This window comes from Anastrepha ludens, chromosome 2 (assembly GCF_028408465.1).
Source record: "Anastrepha ludens isolate Willacy chromosome 2, idAnaLude1.1, whole genome shotgun sequence".
Classification (NCBI taxonomy): Eukaryota; Metazoa; Arthropoda; class Insecta; order Diptera; family Tephritidae; genus Anastrepha; species Anastrepha ludens.
In genome coordinates, this window is record NC_071498.1 from 117,046,382 (window position 1) to 117,072,245 (window position 25,864).

General features: G+C 35.9%; 1 protein-coding gene across 1 annotated transcript in view; it reads left to right on the plus strand.

Moving 5' to 3' along the window:
- Positions 1-14: 14 nt before the first annotated feature.
- LOC128855175 (NPC intracellular cholesterol transporter 2) overlaps positions 15-25,864 on the plus strand; it is a 30,513-nt gene continuing 4,663 nt past the window's right edge. The window contains exon 1 of the mRNA XM_054089875.1: positions 15-345. Within this exon, the coding sequence (XP_053945850.1) occupies positions 192-345 (154 nt within the window). The 5' untranslated portion in view covers positions 15-191. The remainder of the gene's footprint in view (positions 346-25,864) is intronic.

The following is a 25,864-nucleotide window of genomic DNA, read 5'->3' on the forward strand; positions in this document are numbered from 1 at the left end:
TCGCCTAATCAGTTAGCTTTCACCCGTTATGCATGCAGCGTAATACGAGTAGAAGTGTTATATTTTGTTGAGTAAAGCGTAAAATAATAAATATCTAAAACATATTCTCATAATTTGTGTGCATTTTTTCTTTGGTGCAAACTTAAAGTGAACGTTTAATAACTAGTGTCGCAAGCGAAAAGCAATCAACAATGCGCTTAGACTTTTTTTACTTTAAATTACTATATCTCTGTACCATAGTTTTGGTCGTTTTAACTGAATGCCGTTCATTCGATTTACGATCCACAGCAAGAACTATTTACAAAAAAATCTTAAGCCGGCGTAGTTTACCCTTTGAAGATTGTGGTAAGTAATTATAGTTAGTAATTTGATTCTCAATTTATGTTTATAATGTGTATTAATGCAATTCTATGTATGATATATGTATATGAAGGAATGGAGACTGTTTTTGGTAACATAAATTTTAATTCAATAATAATAATAATTCAATAATTTAATGAGTTTTACACTATTTAAGACTGATTAGGTTTTTCTTTTCTTCATGAGACGCCAACAATCTTAACACAGGATGTTAGGTTAGGTTAGATTAGACTTGACTGATCCTGTAGATCGCATAGTGATACCAAGTGTTTGTGTAGAGAGTTTAAGAACTTTATATTTTGTCTTTACTACCCAGTTTAAATAATTTAATTGCTGCATCTATATCCAGTCGTTTGTGGTTCGTCGTTGTATACCGGCCGTGATCGCAGGGACAGATTTGCGCCTGCCTTGGCTAGTATATCCACTTTCTCGTTTTCTTCAGTTCACTTGTGTCCTGGAACCCAGTAGATGGTAACTTGTTGTTTAGTTCGTTGCTCGAGAATATGGTACTTATATGTACATTAGGGTGTCCCAGGCTACAAGGGGGAATTTTTTTTTTTCGGAATTTCAATACGCATACCCTTTATTTTTTTTCCATTTGACTCTAAAAACTTAAATATAAAATATTATTGAGATCGGATGTCATTAACCCGTGCCGACTTGATGTCAAACTTTAAGTTTAAAAGTTAGTATGAAAGCTATAGGCTCACAATAGAGAAACGTTTAATTGAATTTTTAGATTAATTAAATAAATAAAAATAAAACACATATTTCGTATTTATTTTCTATTTATTATAAAAGGGACATCAATCATCGAATTTTCTTTTCAAAGTTTGCTTTTTACAGTCGGGATATACCTGTCTGTGTTCTTGTACGCAACGTAATAAAAATTATTTTTGCTCCTCTTGAACAGTGATCAAACCACGGAAGTCTTGCATTAACTTAACCACTCTTTCTGCCGTATCATTAACTGCTTTCAGTCCTAGCAGCTTCTTTTTAGCCTGTAGAAACGAATCATCATTTGACCACGAAGAGGGGCACTTGTTCAGAAAACTGTCTGCAATCTGGAGTCGATTAAACAGGAACTTGCTTTTGACACAGACGAAGTCATCAATGTTTCTCTCTGAAATTAAAACAGATAGATCAGTTATCAATTATACCTACTAGCAAACTTAGTCATAGAACAAAATCCAAGCTTAATTAACGTACCAAAAAGTGGGCCACAGAGTTCTTCTTTGGATGCAATGTAACGTTTATTGTGGGCTATTGGGTGTTCTCTAGTTAAGTTAGCAATCATTTTTACTTTAGTTTCTAGATCGACATCATCATCGAATAAATCCAGAATAGATACTTCATCTGTCAAATGCCACAAATGCTGGCAAAACTTCTGCAAAGCTGCTTTTGAAATGCTTTTGTCTATTGTTTCGTAATTTTTCATTGCCTTCAAAAAACACAAATCCTGATACGGCGCCTTTACTGCTAAAATACATTGGAACCAGGGTTTTACGTAGGATGTCACGATGAACAGACATACGTCCAACAGAGCTGCCTTATCCTTGTTTGAAATTCTGAATTGAGAGCTAAGTAACGATATTTTTAATGAATAAATGGCTCTCGCCATCCATCGAGCCTGGTGCATAGCACCTGGAGGCCGAATCTTATATTTCTTCTCTGAATCGCCGCCAAGAAATATAATTGAAAGCTCAATTAATTCGCGATAGTCATCTATAACGATTTCTTTGGTTAATTCAGTTTTGTAGAATTCTAGCAGCTTGTCAATTTCCGAAACATTAAAACAAGATAGCTTTTCTGTACAGCTTAGTTTTTTCTCGGGATCGATATTTTTCCAGTTTTCTCGGAATTTCTTGAATAATGGGATGTCTGGGCTTGTAGTTACTTGACTAATTCGTAAACGTGATGACGGCAAGCAAAAATAAGCACTTATCTACCCAGTTTTTGTTCGAGAAGTATACATGCTCCATTTATGCGGCCTGTGTTAGAAGCATTAGTATCACAACAGAGAATCTGCGCTTTGTCTTCAAGGTTCCAGTTCGTAATAGCATCCCAAACTGCGCCTGCCTGTTCCCTTCCTGTCGAGCTATCCAATTTAGGAACAGCAATAATTTGTTCTTTATTATCGTACGTAATAACTACCGGTAGGCGTTCTTATATACTTTTACGTGAATCTAGAGCTGGCAACAGTTTTCCGTCCCAGTGGACAGTTACCGTGTCCGGGACCTTGTTTTGAAAATCAATTTTTATAGCTTCAGCCCGTTCTTTTCGCATTTCCGTACGAACTCTATGGATGGAGGACTTGCTTATAGGGAATTCATCCGTATTGTGCCCCAGAGCCTCAATAGTAGTTTCAATTATAAAGACAGAATCCCTCACACTTAACTGACATCTGTCTAATGCGGCAAATAACTTGGGAGTTATGATATTTTTCCGCATAGAAGTTTTATCGGGCTGAGAGGAGGCTTCTCTTGCGCTGGGCCTATTTTCTTCTAAATCTATTATTTCAGAATCAGAAGATGACTTTTCTAGTGGTGGTTCGCAAGATGATGTTGATGGTGCTAAGGTGAAAAATATTTAGCACGTCGCTTTTCCTCCTCGATGATTCGAAGGCGCGTCCTTTCCTCTTTGTTTGTTACTTTTTTGTGCACTCCGGCTAAGTGACCGCGCCCACCTGGTTCTCTTTGGCGCTGCAAGAAGATCTTATCTTCATTTATTTTAATCAATTGAAGAGTATCGGTATGTGCGATGTCAAACAAATTGTTTAAGTTTGAAGCAAACTTTTGTCGACGCTGTTCAAACACTTCTTGAGTTTTTTTCGTATTTTTTTGCAATTCTCTCCAAACTTGGTATAAGTTAACTAGTTTCTTAACACAGTTAGATATTGATCTGGTCGGTATTCGTGCCTTTTCCCAATAAATAATACACTCACGAATTGTGAGATTTGCACTTTTATTGACACTTAAGGTCACTTCACGAATATTATAGAACAAAACTGCCAGTACTTGCCCGTTAGAGGGAAGTTTAGAACCGGTAATTTGATGTTTTACGTTCCCTATTAAAAATATCTCCTTTTTGGAACTTCGTAACTCCACTGACATGTTGACTACACGAAAAAAACGCGATTACTAATAAAACAAACAAGTAATTACACGCAATCAATCCGACACTTCGTGCGCGCCGTACTATACAAGTACCGTTAGGTTTCCGCGCAACTCGGCACGGGTTGCCGTGATTCTAAGTAGACGAAACTTTATTTTTAGATGTTTTGAGACCATTCAAACAAAATAAGAGGGTATGCGTTAAAAAAAACACTTTAATTTTTTTGGGACACCCTAATGTACATACGTAATATAATATTAGTTTGGGGAAAAAGAAATCCATTACTTTGGCGTTACATTTTTTTGGAAATAGTTTAAAACTGTTTTATGGTCGAACTTTAGCTCCTGGGCTATGACTACTAGCATGCCGGTAAACTTCGATTATTTCTGTGGATTTATCGACATTTTCTTCCACATCAAAATGTACGCCACAAATAGAAGGAGGAGCTCGGTTAAACACCTAAAAAGGGTACGCGACAATTATGAATATCTATATATATAAAATAAACTCCATAAGCAACGTTAAATAATCCAGCGTAGACAAATAACACTAGTTTACGAATTTTCACTTTCAAAAATGGTCCTCGACCAAAAAGCGTTTTTTAGACTAATTTGAGGTCCAAAACCAAAAATGAATTTTTTTTTTTTCAAAGAACGGTTTCCGAGATATTCCCAAAAACCTGTTTTTTGGGCAATACTGCAGTTATTACCTGCAATCTCGAAAACAATGCGCGCCATTTCTTTGAAGTGCATAAATTTCGAAAAACACACATATAACCTACATGGCAATATATAATATAATTCGTGTCAATGGAAGTCGTAGTTTTCGCAAAACAGCTATTGAAAGTAAAAAAAAGGTTTTTTTGACGTTTTTTACTAAATTATCAAAGTTTATTAACTCTTTTCTGGAAAAAAAATTTTTTTATATCGACATAAGATAGGTTTTCTGAAAGACAATTTTGTCACCTACATTTTAAGCCTAAGTTTGTCTGAATCGACGAAAAATTGTATAAATTTTAAGCTAAAGAAAATAGACAACATACTATATTCCCGACAAAAAAAAATAATAATATCGCAGAATTTATATTCTCGTACATACCAATTAGGATATGGGCTGTAAAACACGAGTGGCAATGCAGTTGGGCAGTTGGATACCTATAAGCATAAAGGTTCACTCGTTAAATCGTAGCACAGTCTATTATCCACTGGTTTGAACTTACGTGTTTATGTCTGTATGCCCCATATGCGAAGGAAGTGTCGCTACACTGGGCATGAAAAGGCTCAAATCAGCACAGAAACAACCTAATCAATGTAAAATTAAAATTTATTTATGAAATTCGAATTTTCTAAAATCAAATTCACGCATTTAGAAATTCAAATGTCAGCGAATATAAAAAAATCAAATAGCAATAATGTCAACGGATATGTTTGTTTTACAAATTTTACTTTTCCTCCACTTTTACTCAAAATTTCTAGAGTTAGCAACACAGTTTCTTGTTAAGGGAGCCGGGTTGTCAAGAGGGAACGAGAAAGTTGCTTACTAAGCAAACCTTCAGTTATTGAATCATGCTTGTGTAACTTACAACTGAAAGAATCAAACAAAAACTGCAAAGAATTTGTTGAGTGTGAAATGTCTCCTTGGCAACGAGCATAAACTTTAAATTGTTTGATCGATACTTTACGAGATATCGTTCACTACAGCTATCTACCGAGAAAATAATGTATTTCCTTTCCTCTAAAGTAATATAATCCACTCAGATATTGCATGTAGAAATGAATTTCTAGAAATGCTGATACAATCGACTTTTATTTGGAAAAAAAAACTTATACATTAATGAACGCCTTTTTAAAACTCTTAAAATCACTTTAAAAACTTTCCTACCCCTTTTGGAAAAATTATTTTCATGTGCGCCTCTACATGCTCAAAAAATTTTGAATAGTATGATAATCAAAGCGGTCAGGTTCTCTTTTTAATCATAATGACAAATTTGGTTTTTCATTACCCAGATATTAGTCATCAATTATATTTGTTTTTAGAAATAATGAAAGAAAAACATGATCGTGATTTATTATTATATTGTTCCCTTAGTCGTAGTAGTAACATTTCTTTATTTATTTAGAAAATATTTGATTCATACATTAATTCATTTTATATACTTTTATAAAAATAAATAAAGAAATAATTTAGAATGTTTGTGACAATAACGGTGTTGTCTGTCTATATATATTACTTCAGCGTCGTTTAGCTTCTGAGAATTTAAGTATCTTTGTCTGATTTCCTTCAGTACAAGGCATCTTCGTTAGAAGGGATACGTGTATTCTTCTTCGTATGAGTTGCATAAGGTGCAAATAGCAATCCACAACTTGCTTTAAATATTATTGGGATGTCAGCTAGCCGCGTATCTTCTGTAAAATATGATTCTCCATTTGAATAATCTAAGTGTTTGTGCTTTTGCTATGTTGAAGTTTTGTAATTTCATTTTTGATAAAGCTGGACCCAGCGATCTGGCCAGTCCAAAGCAGTTATATTTGCTTCAAGCTTAAAGCCGTGAAGCCATACCTAAGGGTGCGACCAGAGTGAGCGCTGAAAGCCGAGCCGAGATTGTCAGTGCGATAAAGATTGTCAGTGCGATAAAACTGATTACATACAAGTCAATACAAATAAGCTTGTGTATAACACAGAGAACGCCGACAAGAGCAGAGAGCAAAGCCGATGAATGCGAGAAAACAGTTTCAAAGCGTTTTGCGCGCTTCTTTGCATTGTTGATGTTTACTTTTTAGAGTGCAGATGTGTTTTTTAATGGTTTAAAAATAAACAAAAATGGATATCGATCAAATAATAAGTGAAATTTTTTCCCGGCCTGCTTTGTGGGACCAAAAAAACATTACCTCAGAGTCACTATCAATCTTTCGCAAGAAGTTACTGGCACCTTAATAAAATTTGTCCAGTTTTTGTTTAGTTTCACACCTATCTTGTCCAGAATGTAATCAAATGTTTCAATTTTCATTCGGGTATATTGTGAAATTTAGCTGGATATTTTCTTAAATCATTATATAAATGATGAAATTCACCAAATTCATTCCTTTTTAGTGTAATTGGATGTTTTCCAAACTCTTTTGTGTTAATAATTGCATTAATCACACTAGGAGAACACAAATGAACAACAAAATTAAATGACATAAGAGCAAAACACATGGAATAAACAGAATTTCAGCGCTGATTCTCGCATTCACTGTGTTATATACAAATTTTCTTCTCGCATGAAAATAAGCGTCAATAAGCTCGGCTCGGCATCACCGCTCACTCTGCTCGCACCCTAAGTCGTTGAGTTGTTTGCGCCAAAACGCGTGTTTTCGTTTGTGCGTGAGTCTACTACTGCTGAATTCACAAATAGTTTTCCAAATGTACATATTTCATGTGTAGTTCTAGCGAATATAAGTAGCTATCTTCCACGTTAGTTTCTATCGTTATTGCGTCATTCGGGGAGATTTTTTAAATAAAATAATGCTGAAATTTATTTCACTTCTTCAAATATCGTATAACACCAGAGTTGAGCGGAAACAGCTTCCATTTCGCTTTGTATGAAATTTATGGTTTAGCTAAGAAATTGATCCATGCACAATTAATGCTAGCTTTAGCTGAATTATGTCTGGCTTCCACATGCTTAGCAAACGCCATTTTGGATATGAGAATGAGATCAAGATATTTATATTCTGTCACCACTTTTATTTATTTGCCTTTGTACCACCATTTTTTAGCCTTGGCTAGTTGACCACCTATTCTAAGGGCCATCATCTTAGATTTCATTGAATTTACTTCCATGTTCTACTCAGGGCAATATTTTCCCAATTTTTTAATCATAGACTGCATACCATAGGAATTGTCTCCCAGCAGGACATATCATCAGCATTCAATCAGTAGACCACCCTCCAAACAATCGTGTAGATCATTTATGTAATAATATACATGGGCTGAAAAGTCCTCGGCCCATATGATATATTGTGAAGAGCAATGGCGATAACAGTCAACCTTGTTTCACACCTGTGAAGATTTCAAAGCAATCTGATATTTCCCTTCCTGTCCAAACTGCTGTTCTCATATTCAAATATGTATATATTTTCTATCAGATTTGGTGTTTTGCTTGATATTCCCAACTATCGGAGTTTATAAATTAATGGTTTCCTGGGCACCCTGTCAAAGGCCACTTTGAAATCCACGAAGTATGCAAAAACTTTCTTGTTTTCATCCAACTTTAAATGCAGTATAGATGCATGGTTGTAAGTGTGATCCACCTTTGAGTAATATTTTCTAAAGCCCGCTTGAAATTCGATGGGCCTGTTGGTGTTTTCTTTCCAAGCTGTAAGTCTTGCATTAATCAATCCCATTAATACATTTGCGATACAGTTCATAAAGGATATTCCCCGATAATTATTACTTGCTATATTTGCATTTCCTTTTTTAAATATTCCGAAAATTATTGTTTTAAATAATGATTCGTCGATTTTTTCGGCCTCGAAGATGATGTTGTATACTTTCGTTAACTCTGTTTGCAATATACTTTATTGCTGTTAATTAACATTTAATTAGTTTTCCATTTTAACTAAAAATAATGTGATTTTCTGCTATATTATTCTTTTGATGACTTTTTTCTTGTGTACCGATCTTCTTGCCTATGTATTAATTAATGTAATATTTTTTTTATAGTAATTAAATATTGAAAGGATTCGTACAGTTCACATAGTCCAATTGGTAATTATTAATTATCCCTTTTGCATCACCGCTCGGAATGCGCGATGTACTCAAAATACCTTGCGCCCATATATGAGTACCTTGCGTTGGCAAGACTTTTATTGTTTGTTATAATGAACCGTTTTTGGTTATAAGAGAATTTTTGTTCGCGCGCATTATTCCGCTCTTGGTGGTAAGAGAGAGTTTTTGTTCGCAGATTACTCCGTCGAATGATGCAAAAGGGTTAATAAGCTGGTTTCAATTCACCAACCATCTAGCGAGTAGTCAGAAACACACAAATTTCAGGTCGTCACTTGCGAACTAAGCAACTGGAAGCGACTTCAACATCTCTAACAATTGTTCCTTTCACATACAAACTTTTCGATTAGCGGGCAGAGAATCGGTGAATCGAAAGCAGTTTTTTTACAAGCCGAATTTGATGTCTACCTCCATAAGTTTAGAATGCTCTAGAAAACGAAAAATATCAATAAAAAAAATTCCAGAGAAAAAACTGCGCAAATCGAGGTTGAAGTATTTCACATGTTTCCAATGATTGGCTCCCCGATATATTTGGAATTAGAATAGCTTCAATCACGTTTTTCTCGTCTTCTCAGGGGCAGTTTTTCAGTGCTAGTTGAACTTTCTTTGTCTTTTGAACTCAGCATGCAGTACAATTTAAGCGTAGTTTTAACGTTTGTTAAACGGCCAGTTTAACGCGTTCGACATTCTGACTGTTTAAATTTATTAGATTCTGCCAGTTCTAGCAAAAAGTTCATTGCACTAGTTGAAGAATTACTGCTTTCCACGGCCATTTTTATTCATTTAAACTGTTTTATTTTGTATACAAAATTTTCCAACAACCGGCCTTAAGAGGTTACGTAATATGGTTATAACTGAGCCGACCTGGGGCTGGAAATTGCGCGGAGCATTTTGGCAAATCCTATCCAAATCTAGAAATTCAGCTCGATATTGGTGCGATCCCACATTCAGAAATTGAATTTAAATCCTAATTTTTTTTGTTAAGTTTTCTATAAAACCCAAAATTTTCATTGCATTTATTTTTTGGTTTTCTCTCTTCATATAAAGCGGGATAGTTTCATAAACCTTTAGTCATTTTACAGATCGTTACCGATTCTTTCACTCAGAATAAAGCATTCTTTACAGAAAATTCTTGCGAAATTGTTGAAAAAAAGCTACCAAACTTGAAAACATAAAAAAAGTTGTATAAATTTCAGGTAGATTTCAGATTTTTCCTGGTATTCAAATTATTTTCCCAACAAATTTTATTGATTTAAACATTCTTCTTTTCAAAGAGTTAAAATTGTTAAAAAATGAAAGGAGATAAAGTTTATTTTGTAGGATAGGTCACAAAAAATTGTTGTTTTTGTGAATAAGATGAGAATTCAAGGGTGTTGAACATTTTTCAAACAAGTTTCCATTCACCACTCGACCAAATCTACGACCTCTACTTCTTCTTCTTCTTCTTGATTGGCGCGATACCCGCTTACTCTATTTTGCCCGAGCTTAACAAAGCTCGTCTTTCTCGTGCTAACCGGCGCCAGTTGGACCCACCAAGAGAATCCAAGTCCTTCTCCGCCCGAACTTGCCAACGCCTTCGTCTTCCACTGCTACCACCAGCTGGTACCGCATTGAATGCTCTCAGATCCGACCTGACTCAACCAACAAAGCTGCTGTATCTTTATTCGCTGCGCAATGTCTACGTCGTCGTAAAACTCATATAGCTTATTGTTCCATCGCTTACAATACTCGCCGTCCCCAACGTGCAAAAGTTCCAAAAATCTTCCACAGAATCTTTCTCTCAAACACTCCAAGCGACGCTTCATCGGATATTGCCATCGTCCATGCTTCTGCGCCTGAGTGTTAGTTTTGTTCGTCGAGAGAGGACTTTACTATTCAATTCTTACTTACTCCAAAGTATAACTTGTTGGTCAAAGAGGTTCTCCGATGGATTTCAAGGTGTTACTGCTGGTTCCTAAAAAAATGAAGTCTCTTACAACCTCGAAGTCTTAACTGTCAACAGTGACTACTAACATAGGTAATTTAAAAAGTTGTTGTATTTTTTTTAAGCAAGCGCTGTGTAATTGACTACCTCATTTGGTTGAGTAATGCAATCGATTAACTTATATGAACGCGATTGACCCGCAATTTGGCTTTGAATTATTATTTCAAATCATCTAAGCTCTTATTCGCTGCTCAAGATACTGGTTTGCCCAATCAAATATGATTTTTGTAACTCGCATCAATTTTCAGAAACCCTTTCGTAATCAATTCTTCTTTAGACGTGGTGAATTGACAAAATCAGGTGTAACCGTAGTTCATTAAAATTATATAATATATATATAATATATTATATATAATTGGCGCTTACACCCTTTTTGTGTGCTTGGCCGAGCTCCTGCTCCGTCTTGATGTTGTTCCACAAATGGAGGGACCTACAGCTTTAAGCTGACTCCGAACGGCAGATATTTTTTATGAGGAGCCTTTTCATGGCAGAAATACACTCGGAGATTGGCCACTGTCTGCCGAAGACCGATCGCTATAAGAAAAATGTTCGAACCTACGTTCTCTCTGAATTCCGAATGGTAGTCACGCACCAACTCATTCGGCTACGGCGGTAGCCAGTGCTGGTGGGCTAATTTTTGAATTTTTTCTATATATGTATGTATTTATAAGTTAAAAATTATTTTGATTAAAAACGTCAGCACTCCCATCATTGCTCAAAGCAATAACACGTGCCTCTGCCCGAAGATAATTACCGCTGCAATAAAATGTTGCTGCCCGTTCGGTGAACCGCTATGGTACGGCGTTACTTACATGTTGTTAGAAGAAAGTTACGCATTTATGTACATTTTTCGTGCTGTCACTCCTGTTATATTGTGGCCAACTGTGCAATCGGTAATTAATTTTTATTTATAAGATTAGTCCCTTAGTTGTTTAAAGCTTATAAATTTTTTGCCAGCTGTGTTTTTGTAGACTATCGGAATCAGTATTGAATACAGAATCAGTCCTTTTCCGATTACAAATATGTACGATATTTTAATAAATAAACGACAAATTGTTCAATAATGCAATAATTTTCCGATTTATTCCTAGCCGGATTGACCGACCTTGAGATGAAGCAGTTCAAAATTCCATTTCCATAAAAAATCAATTACAAAATTTAAAATATATCGATTCGAATGCGTTACAGCCGTATATTAAATTGACGTCTATAAAATTGATTGTACCCTCACCTGCGGTTGAGAAACACATTTCTCCATTTTGAAATTCGTATTAGAGAGCTGACGACTTTAATGATTCTAAATGACATTTGAAATCGGAAAACGCAGTTGTAATGCATGAAATCTTATTACCAAAAAAATGGCTGAAGTTTTACACAAAATATTTTTCGAGAAACAAAAAAAATGAATTTTATTTACAAACATTAGAGCACCCATAAATGCAAAATTCTTTATTTATGTCACTCCCCGCGCATTTTCGGATAGATAAGATGTGCAAACAAACTGTACATCTGTAGTAGGAAAAACCCAGTCAGTTTGGACATAAAGTACACAAATTTACCAAAAAATCGTGGACGGTTTGATCGACTAATGTATTCATATGTTAAAATAATGGTTTGGCGAAAAATAACATTATTTGTCGGATGAAACCGGCATAAAAAATATTAATCGGGAAATTTGTGCCAACTGCCGCGTCATAAGCCATTAACGCACCAGCGTCTGCTCGTTCCCGTCGTTCAATTGAAAATATCGCAGCTGTAATTGAAAGCATTCAAGATGCAGTTGGAAATACGTTAATCATCAATGGGTTACAGCCTTTCTACTACAAGCTATAGTATGCTACGTTTTTTTGTTGGTCTACTATGCAGAATTTTGGCTTTGTATTCGCCAAGACCGAACGATTTGGACTATTTTCTGCGCTGCCATCTCATATGGAGAGAAGAATTCAACCGAAGTAAGCTAGGTGCTGCATCGTTGACATGATTTTTAGTTGTTGTGTGTGAGCTATAGCAAATTGCTTCGTTGCTTCCGTCACAGTTGGTATGCCCAGATCACGATGAAGGTCGATATTTCTTATATAATACGGTGCGTTTACTTTCCTGCGCTGGATTTTGTTTTGCAGGCGTTGGATAGAGGAGATTTAGAGTACTCTTAGCTAGCGCATCCCCAAAATTGTATACGATACGTCCACACCGGTCTTAGTGTTTCTTTGTAAATAAATAACTTATTGCGGATTGATGAACTTACCAATGAGATAATATAGCTTATTTAGTTTGAAGTCAAGCTCGATTTTCCTTTACATGAGCTTTCCAACACAGTTTGGCATCAGGTGTTATCGACGTATGAATTAAGATGGACTTGTAAGTAGCGTTGTTTTTAGGGAAAACACTATATGTGCTGACTTGCTTTTGTTTAGCTCTATTCTCTATTCCTAAGCCCATGTAGCAATAAGGTTAACAGCTTCTTTTAGCTTATTCGTTGCGTTTTCGATAGTGTTATCGCAAGGTGCAGTTACTTGCTGATTTCCCGATGGTAGGTCGTGGGTATACAGGAGATATAGCAGATGACCTGCTTTTCAACCTGGTACTACACGCTGTTATAGCTGATATAAATCCCGAGGGCACAGTTTTCAGCAAATCTACACAAATTTGCACCTCTACGGATGGCATCGTAATTATAGCCAGAAATAAGCAGGCTCTGGAAGAAACATTTACGCATCTAGAATCATCTGCTAGGATGGTAGAACTTATCATCAATCAAGAAAAAGCCAAATATTATATATGGAAGGTGCAGCGCAGCGCAACACTTAACTTACAAATCCACAGCTAAAACATAGCTTTGAAATAGTCAATGAAATTAGAAACCTTGGAGTTGAGCGCACAGAAGGTACAACTACTGCCATAGAAGACAGGATACAAGCTGCAAATAATTCTTACTTCACGCATGCAAAACTGATGAAGTCCAGATTACTTTCGGGAAACCAGAAACTACGAATATACAAAACTGCCATAATAACTACACTCACATATGAGTGCTGAAATCCAAAGAAGTCGATCAGTTAAATTGTTTTAAAAGAAAGACTGTAAGAAAAATATATGGAACTGTACGCCTTGAAGACGGTATTTACGCAAATACAGGTTTCAAATGTAATCAGGTACATCAAGGATTCTCATTCTACGAGTGAGCAACGATAGAGCTATAAAAAAGGTCTTCGAGACAAATCCACAAGAAGAAGAGGCCGGCCGAGAAAACGATGGAGACATTGACATTGGCAAACGAAAAGCTGATGACCGAGTGACGTGGAGGCGAACTGTAACGGAAGCAATGGTTCACACCGAACTGTGATGCCATGATGATGATGATGATGATGATAGAAGAGGACCCAAAATGCTCCCTGTAGAACGCCTGCATTTATATAATATTTTTTTTAGAGAGGAATGTGAATTTTCGTGCTTTACGCAAAAGTATAATACCTATCATGAAGATATGACGAGAGCACCTCGCGGTATTTTGTTGGCAGCATGGACTTGAGAATTTAGAGGAGCCCTTCGGGCCACACTTTGTCGGAAGCTTGCGATACATCAAGAAAAACGGCTGAACACCGTTCTTTCTTTTCCATAGTGTTTTCTATGGTGCTTACGACTCTGTGTATTAGAACGAGCATTAAATGATGTTTTCTGAAACCAAATTGGTGAATGGGAATCAGACGTTTATTTTCAATGGCTGACTGCAGACTTTTGAAAGTATTTTTTCGAAATTGTTAATTTTTGCGAATCAAATTTTGGAATTTTGATTTTGAGGGTTTTTTTACGTTGTTGAAGTAGTTGAGTATATCTACTGAAATAATCCTAAGGGTTTTTGTTATACAATGTTATTATAAAAAATTTACGTGAAAAATTTAGCGTGAAAAATATTGCGAATATTGCAAAAAGATAAAGTAAACTAAATTTGTGAGCATAAGTGTAAATCTATATAAAAGTCGTAAAGATAATTAAACTGAATTAGGGTGCGACCAGAGTGAACGCTGATGCCGAGCGGAGCCGAGCCGAGCTTATTGACGCTTATTTTCATGCGAGAAGAAAATTTGTATATAACACAGTGAATGCGAGAATCAGCGCTGAAATTCTGTTTATTCCATGTGTTTTGCTCTTATGTCATTTAATTTTGTTGTTCATTTGTGTTTATAAAATTGCTGTACACGATAATGGATTCATCTGATGAAGAGTATTTTGCTTCTCCTAGTGTGATTAATGCAATTATTAACCCAAAAGAGTTTGGAAAACATCCAATTACACTAAAAAGAAGGAGATAGAAGCTGAATCGAAGAAGGTGCTGATGGCTATACCAGAAATGGACTATTTGGCATGTTTCGGGGATTGGAAAAATCGTTGGCATAGGTGTATTTTATCGAGAGGGGATTATTTTGAAGGGGATGAAATTGATTTACAAGAATAAATAAATATTTTTCATTTTACAACCAAATTCACCTTACTTTTTGCCCACAGATAAAAAAAGAAAATATTAATCCTGGAAATCCTAATAAGGATAATGGAAAACTTTTATCAAATTATTGCATTGTCATCGGTCCTTGATAGGTGTGCAACATTTCAAGTCGATCAGATTTTTAGAAGCCAGTGAAAATTAAGCTCAAAGATTCCGTTATATACATACATACAACCCGACCTAATAAAAGTGTGTTAAAAACACAACTGCGCTCTAAAAAGTAAACATCAACAATCCAAAAAAGCGAGCAAAACGCTTTGAAACTGTTTTCTCGCACTCATCGGCTTTGCTCTCTGCTCTTGTCGGCGCTCACTGTGTTATACACAAGCTTATTTGTATTGACTTGTATGTAATCAGTTTTATCGCACTGACAATCTTTATCGCTGACAATCTCGGCTCGGCTTTCAGCGCTCACTCTGGTCGCACCCTTAGGTAGCAATAAATGTACACAAGCTCTTTTTTATTGAGAGCTGAAATACGTCAGTGCACATGAGCAACTTTAAGCTTATCATGGCAATAAAATTTTGATTTCATTTGATGAGTAATAGTAAATTTATGAAGAACTTTGATTGAAAATTTCATTCAAAACTAAAATAAAATCCAAATGAGTCATGTTGTTTTGCAATAAATTTTCAGAGTTTATACTAGAATGCCAAAAAATGTATTCCCCCTTGAAGTTTTCTCCTAAATTTTTAGTTTCAGTCACATGACTGCGGTAGTCCTGCTGCAGCCCATTCCTTCAAGGCAATTTTTCAGCATAATTCCGATTATTACCCTTCTTCGTGCCTGATTTATCGGTGACCACAGAACAACTAACATCACCGCAGCACCAGATTATCCGATTGTTGGACTTAGTGTGCCAAAAACGATCGTTAGGCGACCAATTTGCTCGTCCTCAAATTTTCGACGTGTTGCAAAAAAAAAACAATAAATTAAAATAGGCGAGCTTGTATCTGTAACACTCCCTAGTACTGTTAGAAGAAAAAATGCCAGCAATGCCATCGATCGAAAACCCTTATCAGAAAATTTAATTTTTGTGCTAAATCACCATAAAGCGACTTGGTTTCAATTGGTTTTCTTGCAAAAACGCACTCGGCTATGACAACCTTTTTTATTATTATTTTTTGAAAGTTTGCATGAGCGGAAATTTTAAATCATACTTGTTGTTATTGTTGTTGAAGTAGTTGAGTATTTCTATTGAAATAACCCTAATTAGCGCCATTTTACTACCAATGTTCTCGTGTCTTTGAAAGTATTCGATGCGGTACCAGCTGGTGGTAGCAGAGGATGAGGAAGGCCTCCTCTGCGTTGGAAAGCTCAGGTGGAGAAGGACTTGGTCTCACTTGGTGTACCCAACTGGCGCCAGATAGCACGAGAAAGAAACGACTGGCGCGCTTTGTTAAACTCGGCCAAAATCGCGTAAGCGGTTATCGCGCCAAATAAGAAGAAGAAGTTCTCGTGTCTCGTGTTTTTTTCCTTATTTTGTTTGTTGGGTCAGATCAATTTCGTGAAATCCAAGTACATACATATAGCAGCAAACTTTTTATATCTATAACTGAGATTTCATTAACATGCTGAAATCTTGCTCCAGTTAGACCTGACCATTCACATAAGTAGTGAAAAAGGCTTTCTTTCACCCCTCCGCCGGATAACTTCTGCAATTGGGATTGAGTCCCTGGCTGCATGAGGTAGGGGACCTTCCAATGGATGTTTTACTTCCAAAAATTCATACTTGTTGTATTGTGCAAAATAGAATAATAAGGAAGCAATGCCACCGAAAACAAAACACACCACTCGTAATAAAGCTCCATGGAGTGGATGAAACTGTCTCAAACTTTGCAGACAGAGATCATTGATCGGAGTCACTTCACTGTTCACGATGTAATAACCGAAACATTATTAGGAATATTTTTTGATTCAAAATAAGAGCGGAATTTGTCAGCGGAAGAACTCAACGATCGTGATGAGCGGCGTATACTTTAAGAATTTAAAATAAATACTTTTCGAACAACAAATGATTGAAATAATATTGTCTTAACCGATTTGGGAAGTTATGTTTCAAAATATAATTTCCATGGCCGAATGCTAGAAAAAATTATATATCAGTCAGAAGAATAAAGTTTCGCGGCTTAAGTTCTGTAAAGAATATTTGAATAAGAATATTAACAATTGGTAATTATAGAAAATTTTTATAATTCGAGTAATTTTTAAACTTTTTCCATAAATTAAGGATATTATTCGCAAATGGGAGTAAATCCGATCTATCATACATGACTCCACGGATAGTAGTGCATACCTATAAGAGAAAATAATACAGCTCTCACTTCGCACACTACTCGGGCCTCTATTAGGAGCGCAGAAGAATTAATATTCATTTTATAGATGGAAAAATGCATAGGTACATTTCAATTATTAGACATCCAACAGTAACAAATTGTTCAAAAGCTGAACATATTGTATATATTCCTTGCCTTCTAACAGGACAAAGATCCAAAGCATAAGAATGCTAAGAAGTGGCTCATCCACAACTGCCCGAACTTTTTCAAATACCTGCCTAGAACTTCACTGTACTGATCACGTTTGGGAGGCATTTGCGAGCAAATCAAATAAATATCAAAATTTAAAAATGTAAAGGAATGTAAGTTGTCTTTAATCAGGCATGGAATGCTATTTGATTAGAATTCTGTTTAAATCTAATTTAAAAAAATATCTATCGTCGATCATTAGTGGTCAACAGAGCAAAAAAAATCGAAACGCAACAAACACGTAAAGTTTTTTCTAATCGCGGTCGCCCTTCGGCAGGCAATGGCAAACCTCCGAGTGTGTATTTCTGCCATAAAAAACCATCTGCCGTTCGGGGTCGAGTTAAAACTGTAGGTCTCTCCATTTGTGAAACATCGTCAAGGCGCACACCACAAAAAGGAGGAGGAGCTCGGCCAAACATTCAAGAAAGGTGTAAGTGCGAATTATAAATGGTAATCAATTTAGAGGTAGCGAATTTTAAATTGAAATAAAACAACAAAAATGCATATTGATTATGTGATCTTTATTATTTTTGTGTAGAACCATCCCTTTTTATTTTTTTAAAGTAATCCCTTTCATATTTTGACTCCAACTGTGCCGTAATTCGACCATCGATAAACACCAATTTTGAGTGACTCGCTGGAGGACTTCGGTTGGTATCTTGTGAATAACTTTAGTAATGTTGGCTTCCAATCCCTCAAGCGAAACTGGTTTATCTATAAAGCATTTAGAGATTACATACCCCCACAAATACAGGGTGGGCCATATAGTGTTTGCTTTTTGAACCACCTATTTTTTTGAGAATGGTAACACAAATGACATGTCAAATGTGTTCGTATTTTACTTAACGCTTGAACAAAATTGGGAAATATTGAAAACCTATTTCCAAAGTGGTGAGTCTTCTTCTTCTTTTCTGATTCTCACATCGGTGGCTACGTCAATAAGCAAAACTGTCGGATTTGGGGCTCAGAAAATCCACACGTTACTGTAGAGAAGCAAATGCATCCACAACGAGTCACTGTTTGGTGCGGTTTTTGGTCTGGCGGCATCATCGGGCCATTTTTTTTCGAAAATCGAAGAGACCTTCTCCTTCACGTGGCCCCAGAGAAAAAAGTCACAAGGTGTTAAATCACAAAATCTCTATGTATGAGGATAAGCCTGTGGAAATTTTAAATGAATACAAATACTTGGAAGTTCCTTAGAATTTCAAACTGGTACACAAAAATCCATTCAGATTAAAAACTTAAGGCTAAGAAGAAGACATTAATGCAACATGGCTTAAAATATATGAACCACCCTCGTATTTGTATTAAAAAAAGGGAAGTTCATCGATGCTGTTTCAAGGTCTATAATATTTTATGGGACTCAAGTGTGGGGTATAGATAAATATGAGACAAAAAAGACTACTTTTTTACCAACCAACGCTCCTATCTATTTGATTCATATAGAAACAAAAATGCTACCATTATTTATCCAAACCCTTCGTGCCTATATGCTATTTGTTTTCCGTTGCCTACGCTTGCCGTCCAATAGACTACCACGTAAACTTGCTGAGGAAACGATGCGTAAAAATATATTACTAACTGGCTTAATCTCACTAAAAGCATAAATATGGGCGCAATAACTAAGTTCTCTACCGCAATTCTAAAACCTTTCATACCCGAGGTGTTAAAACGCCTTGCTAAAAAATAATTTGAATAAATTTTATAAGGAAAGGTCCCGCAAAACTACATCCAATTTTAAATTTGTCAGATACAAACTATTTTGGTGACAACTTCACTGCATATTATATAAGCCTCATATTTCGGCTAGTCTCTTAAATCTAAATGCAACACCCTTCAAAAATGTAATATGCAATGCCTGTCCAACCTGCAATTTAGGCGAACCTGGAAATATATACATATGTAAGTCTTTCATATTATTAGCATCTGCCCAGTTTATAAAAACATGCGTTTAATCAGATTTGGCGATAAGAGTCTGAATATACTTAGTCTTGCCATAAATTCTGTGGCAAATTTTACGATGCGTACAGCGAGAACAATCTCGTAGAAAAAAGTTCCGTTCTTTTTGCTTTTGTTCGTATGCATTGCCTTCTCATAAATTATAGTCAGTTTCATAGCAAATTTCGCTTGTTAACAATGGAGTGGGAAGCTAAGGAAAATCTCATTGCAGTGATTGCATTACAAAAATGTGGTAAAAGGGCAAGTGAGATTTACGAATTGCTAAAAAAAACTTAATATTTCGAGAATATTTGTTTACCGCACGATTAACAATCAATTGTTTTTCCCAAACGTGCAACCATAAAAGCCGGCGAGAAAGAATTCGCAAGAATCCCCGTAGAAAGCAGAAAGTCATGTCCAGGGAAATTAATGTATCGGCCAGATCCATGTCAAGACTATTCAGAGATGATCTCGATATGAAAGATTTCTATCACTCAACTAGTCATCTTTTGACAACGCGCTTAAAGTAAATTAGACTCGACAGATGCAAGCAGCTTCTTTGGTGGCACGCGGTCAACGGCCATGAAAATATTATTTTCACAAATAATACAATTTTCCATTGGTGAAGAAGTGTTTAATAAGTAAAAAGACAAAATCTATGCTAAAACTTCTAAAGATGTAAAAAATGTTGTTCCAAGGATTCAGCGTGCCCACCACCCAGCTTCCGTAATGATTTCAGGGGGGAAGTGTCGTGTAAAAACGTTACAACTCTTCATTTCTGCGAAAAAGGCTTGATGAACCAGTTGAAGCTGGAAGATTCAACGCTTTTCAATGAAGGGTGTGGCATCTTCCAGCAAGGTTCCGCTCCAGCCTATAAGGCAAAAACCAACCAACAGTGGCTAAAAACCGAAATTCCTAGGTTCATAACCGCAGAAGATTGGCCGTCTGGAAGTCCAGATCTGAATCCATTGAACTACAGTTTGTGGTCGGAATTAGAGAACATGGCCTGTGGAAGATCTCACAGAAATTTGGTGAGTCTCAAACAATCTTTGGTTGGAACAGCGACGTCAATGTCCATGGAAATCGTACGTGCTGCAATGGCTGAAGGGCCTAATCGTTTGAACCATTTCAAATGAAAACTTAGATTTTTTAGTATTTACATGATTAAATAAAACTAAAATTATTAAAAAATGTATGTATTTAATGTATTATATTAAATGAAAGTAATTATCCAGCGCTGTCCTAGTTTGTAAGTAGCTGTTTCAAACACAGAGAGGTGATATATAGTAGATGAATTCTCTTAAGGGTTTGTTGTCGCTCGATGTATTTAATTTAATTGATTAAGTTGAAATGTTAAAGTCGTATGTTCCTCTTTGTTATATTTATTTATAAAACGATGAAATGCATTTTTTTAATATTATGTAATTCACTGCAAATATTTCAAATAAGGAACATTATACTACTACTACTACTACATAGTTTAATACAAACAAACTTACTAAAAAAATTAATCAGCCTTTGTCCGATTATGTGTTTGTCTCACTGTAAATGCTGATGTGAAGATATGAGCTTTGTTTATATTTTCAAGTGGTTTTGCTGCACGTTATAGCCGGACGCAGTAACACTTCAGACCAATGCCATATCTTTCGATTATGCGAATATAGTAAAAACCAAAAAAGCGAATACTATTGATAATAAAAATAGCACAATGCGTACATATTCTCTTATAATTTTATTGCCATTTACAATTATGCCTGAGTAGAAGAGCTAAATAAACATTTTAGGGATGTAAATTTGCGCGATTTTATTGATCCAGTGATTTTCGGGATCTTAGGTGGTACTCCCGTTACTGTCACGAAAATAAGATATTTTTGATCTTGTTAAAATTTATTGCTAATTAAGTGCTATTATAGGATTTCCAATCAAAAGGTAACTCCAAACTAAAGCTGTTTAAAATAATCACTGTTTGAGATTGATATTAAATATTAGTTTGGGGAAAAATAAATCCGTTATTTTCTCGGTAGATGGCTATAGTGATCGATATCCCGGAAAGTATCGAGTAAACAATTCATAGTTTATGCATTTCACAGTAAAATAATTCTTTTGCTGTTTTTTGTTTGTTCCATTCATTATTTTTGATGTTAAAGAAAACGTAGATAAAATCACAGAAATAATCGAAGTTGACCGACATGTTAGTGGTCGTAGCATCGCCATAAAACAGTTTTAGACCATTTGCGCAAACATTTTACGCAAAAATAATGGATTTATTTTTCCACAAACCAATATCTTTTACCCTACAACCATATAATTTCTAATCAAAAGAATTGAACGAATTTATGTAAATAGTAATATTATTTATATATAACCAACCAACTTATAAAGTGCCCGGCAAAAATCGATGCAAAGTTCTCTTTTACTAGTCATATTAGTTACTTATATATAACTTCGAAATCTTACGCCATATTAGCGTTTGTTAGGCGGATTAGTATAGAATTTACAATTCCTTATACGCTTAAGAACTTTAAGCACTGACCAAGACCGTGTGCAGGCTGCAAACACAGAATATAAAACGTTAAAACGCAAGCTCTTAAGTGGAAGAACGAAAATCAACATACGAGGTGTGTTTAAAAAATAAGGTGAATATTCATTTGCCCAAAAAATATTTATTTATTCATCAATTTCTACTTCATTTCTTTCAAAGAAGTTCCCCTCAGATATAATACACTTGTGTCAGCTTTTTTTCCAATCCTCGAAGTAGTTCTGATATGCACTTTTTGGTATGTCCTTTAGCTCTCTCAGCGATGCTGTTTTTACCTCCTCAATTGTCGCAATATACCGTCCTTTCATGGGTCTCTTCAATCCTAGGAACGGGAAAAAGTGGCAGGGGGCCAATTCTGGTGAATACGGTGACCGAGGCATGATAGCGGTGTTGTTTTTGGCCAAATAATCTCTCACAAGCAAAGATGAGTGAACAGATGCAAAAGCCATGCATTTTTTTCCACAAAACCGGGCATTTTTTTGTACTGCTTCATGCAAACGGCGCATAACTTCAAGGTAATACTCCTTATTTACGGTATGACCTTGTGGTAAGAACTCCTGATGCACTACGCCATGGTAATCGAAGAAAACAGTGAGCAATTTTGATCGAACTTGGTGTGCTTTTTTGGTCTTGGTTCTCCTGGACTCTTCCATTGGGACGATCGGGCTTTGGTTTCTATGTCATAACCATATATCCATGATTCGTCACCAGTTATGACCCAGTTAAGACTTGTAAACAAAAAAATAATAATTATAATAATAAGTTAATCAATTATATACATACATATATATACTCGTATACACATCAATCATTATATTAATGCCGCTCGGCCAAAAATCGCTTGGTCTAGTGTCAAGGAAATTGTTGAGTCAGTGTTTAAGGGCCTCTTTGTTACCGTAGGTAACGCCCTTCATATGGTTTGACAAAAGGCAGAAAAGATGGTAATTGGTCGGCTGGACGGGAGTGCGGCTTTGACGATTTGTGCAAATTGGGGAATGGCGTTGTCATGAAGGAGTATGGTTTGACCATGTCGATCAGGTCTTTTCAGTCAAATAGCCTCATTCACGCGGTGTAGCTGAGCAATGTAGAGCTCATTGTTGTACGCGACATTCTTTTCGGGTATTTCCTAGTACACCATGCCCTCCCAGTACCACCAAATACATATCATGATCTTCTTTTGATGAAGATCCGGCTTGACTCTCGACTTTGGCGTATCTCCTGGCGCCACCCACTCTTTTCTTAGCTTCATATTGATGTATAGGCACCATTTCTCATCTCCTGTGACGATTCGGTACAAAAAGCTCTGTTTATGATCGCGTGTTGCTCGATGGCAGGCGAGATGCTGAGAAGCAATTTGAAGGCAACTTTCTTTATTTTTTTAGTTGTGCTCGTGAGGTACCCAGGTTCCAAATTTTTCGGTAAATTCCACCGAATGAAGATGATTGAGAATCATTTTATGATCGCAGTTCACTTTTTCCGCCAATTCACGACTGGTTTGGCGACGGTTCTCCTTCGAAAGTGATTTGCGACGTTTTTCATCGAATTCAGAAGGCGACGTACACGTCGCAAATGCCTCGGGCTACTTCGGCAGCTTTTTGACTTCGATGACCCATTTCTAAGCCTCGAAACTAATAAAAAATTAAATAACTCAAAAATACAATTAACATAGTTTTGTAGAGCAGAAAGAATGAATACTTACCCTTTGCCAAGCAGGAAACAAATCGTTGTAAAATAAAAGAAAATATATGTATAAACGCTACGAACTTTTACATATATTTTTCGAATTGTGAGCGGAATCGATTTATGTAGCTATTTTTGTACAACGAATAGCTCGAGTAAAGTATCGAGTTTCTTTGCAAAGCTTGTGGTACTTAAATAAGCAATTCAAGAACAACCCTCCTATTCCATACAAATCTGATGAAGAAAAATTGTCAACTTTGTTACAGATTCTTAGTAATTTAATTTTAACAAAATTTCAAACAATCTGAAAGTTGTAAATAAAACATTATTATGACCATGACAATTCCCTATGAACGTGAGTCGGAAATGGTCAATACAGGTATAATGCGTGGAGCAGCTGACGTGCGTGCTTTTTGTTTTCTGATAACACTTAATAATAGCTAATACGAAAAAATTCCCACAGATTAATGCATCGTTTGATTAAAAAATGTATATCATCATAAATAATAAAAATGTTTAAATAACAGTTATCAAGGCAAATTCTGTTGATTTGGAGTCGATTATCTCCATTATAGCCAATGGTGGTAACACATTTTACTGAATATAATGCGTGTAATAATCATTATGAGGCCATAGGATGCAGTTTGTTAGAATCGAATTGGCCAAATAGTTTCCAAGTTATGGGGATCACTCTTCAATTATTAGACAGACTGCATGTGCTTAAAAAACGTTAGTATTATAATCGCGAAAATCGACCGATTTTAATGGCAACACGGTACAGCAGATATTGTCGCATATTTTATCAATAAGTATGAGTATATGAACCAAATTTTTTTTAAATTTATAATGCAAGTGAGGAATGTTGCATAAATATGTTGCGAGACAATAACAGGCCTCCCCTCGTATACGAACCTCAGCCGGAGAATGAGATTAATGTTAGCTGTATTCTTTTGCATTTGAGCTGCAAACTGTCAAAATATATAATCTGTTTGTAAATTTTTCTATGAAAAACAACAGGAAATGAGTAACGAAAGTCCGAAGATCATTTGGCAAATATATTTATTATATTCTGAAACATAAATCATATTTTCGTAATATTTTTATTCAAGCAAACCAAACGTGATTGATCTAGCTGCTCAATCATGTTTCGTTTTATTTGGATTTCCAAGAGTTTGACGCTCAGCTGGAATATCGAAAGTACTTTCCATGGACTCATTCACAATGGTCTGCTTTTTTACCATTTTATCTAAGTCGCATATAGTTAACCTAATATATTGAGTTGATGAATAAGTTCGTAGCGTTTTTATATTTTCTTTTATTTTACAACGATTTGTTTGCTGTTTGGCGAAGGGTAAGGTTTCATTCTTTCTGCTCTACTTTCTGGAATACTCAAGAACAAAAATCAACATTTTCGACACGTGCTCTTCTTTGCTTTTCATCGAGGTCAAAAAGCTGCCGAAGCAGCTCGGGGCATTTGCGACGTGTATAAAGAAGGTGCCATAGGCGTGTCTACAGCTCGGAAATGGTTTGCAAAGTTTAAAAATGGCGACTTTGATGTCAATGACACGTCCCGCAGAGAAGGTCTTCTGAATTCGATGAAGAACGGTCGCCAAACCAGTCGTGAATTAGCGGAAAAATGAACTGCAATCATAAAACGATTCTCAATCGCCCTCACTCCGAATCAGCACGGGAAATGAGAAATGGTGTATACACATCAATGTCTATACATAATAGCAAAGAAAGGATTGGGTGGCTTCAAGAGATACGCCAAAGCCGAGAGTTAAGCCGGATCTTCATCCAAAGAAGATCATGATACGAGTATGTGTTCGGTGGGACCGGAAGAGCAGGGTGTACTGGGAAATACCCGAAAATACTGCCACCGTCAACAATGAGCTCTACACTGCCCAGCTACACCGCGTTAATTAGGCTATTCGACTGAAAAAACCTGATCGACATGGTCAAACCATACTCTTTCATGACAACGCCGGGCCCCATTTTGCACAAATCGTCAAAGCCGCACTCCAAGAGCTTGAATGGCAACTTCTTTGACATCAGACCAAGCGATTTTTGGCAGAACGGCATTAACAAATTAGTCGAAAGCAACAGCGAATATATAATTGATTAACTTATTAATATAATTATTGTTTTTTGTTTAAATAAAAGTTTTCGGTAAAAACGCTACGAACTTATTCCCCAACCCAATAGTTAAGTTATATCAACTCAAGTTGATTATTCTGTGTTGTTGCCTTCCACATAACTCGCGGAATTACCAATTAAAAGCACCTGACCTGTAAGAGAATACAGCTGTCGTAAAACATTTATTTATTCATTTATTATCCATATTTAAATAATAAATTAAATCCAAAACAATAAATTAGACACTAGCAACTAAGGTCATCGATTTTTTCGTGTACAATTGGAGAGGTACTTAACTTGTCGCTAGAAAAATATATTCT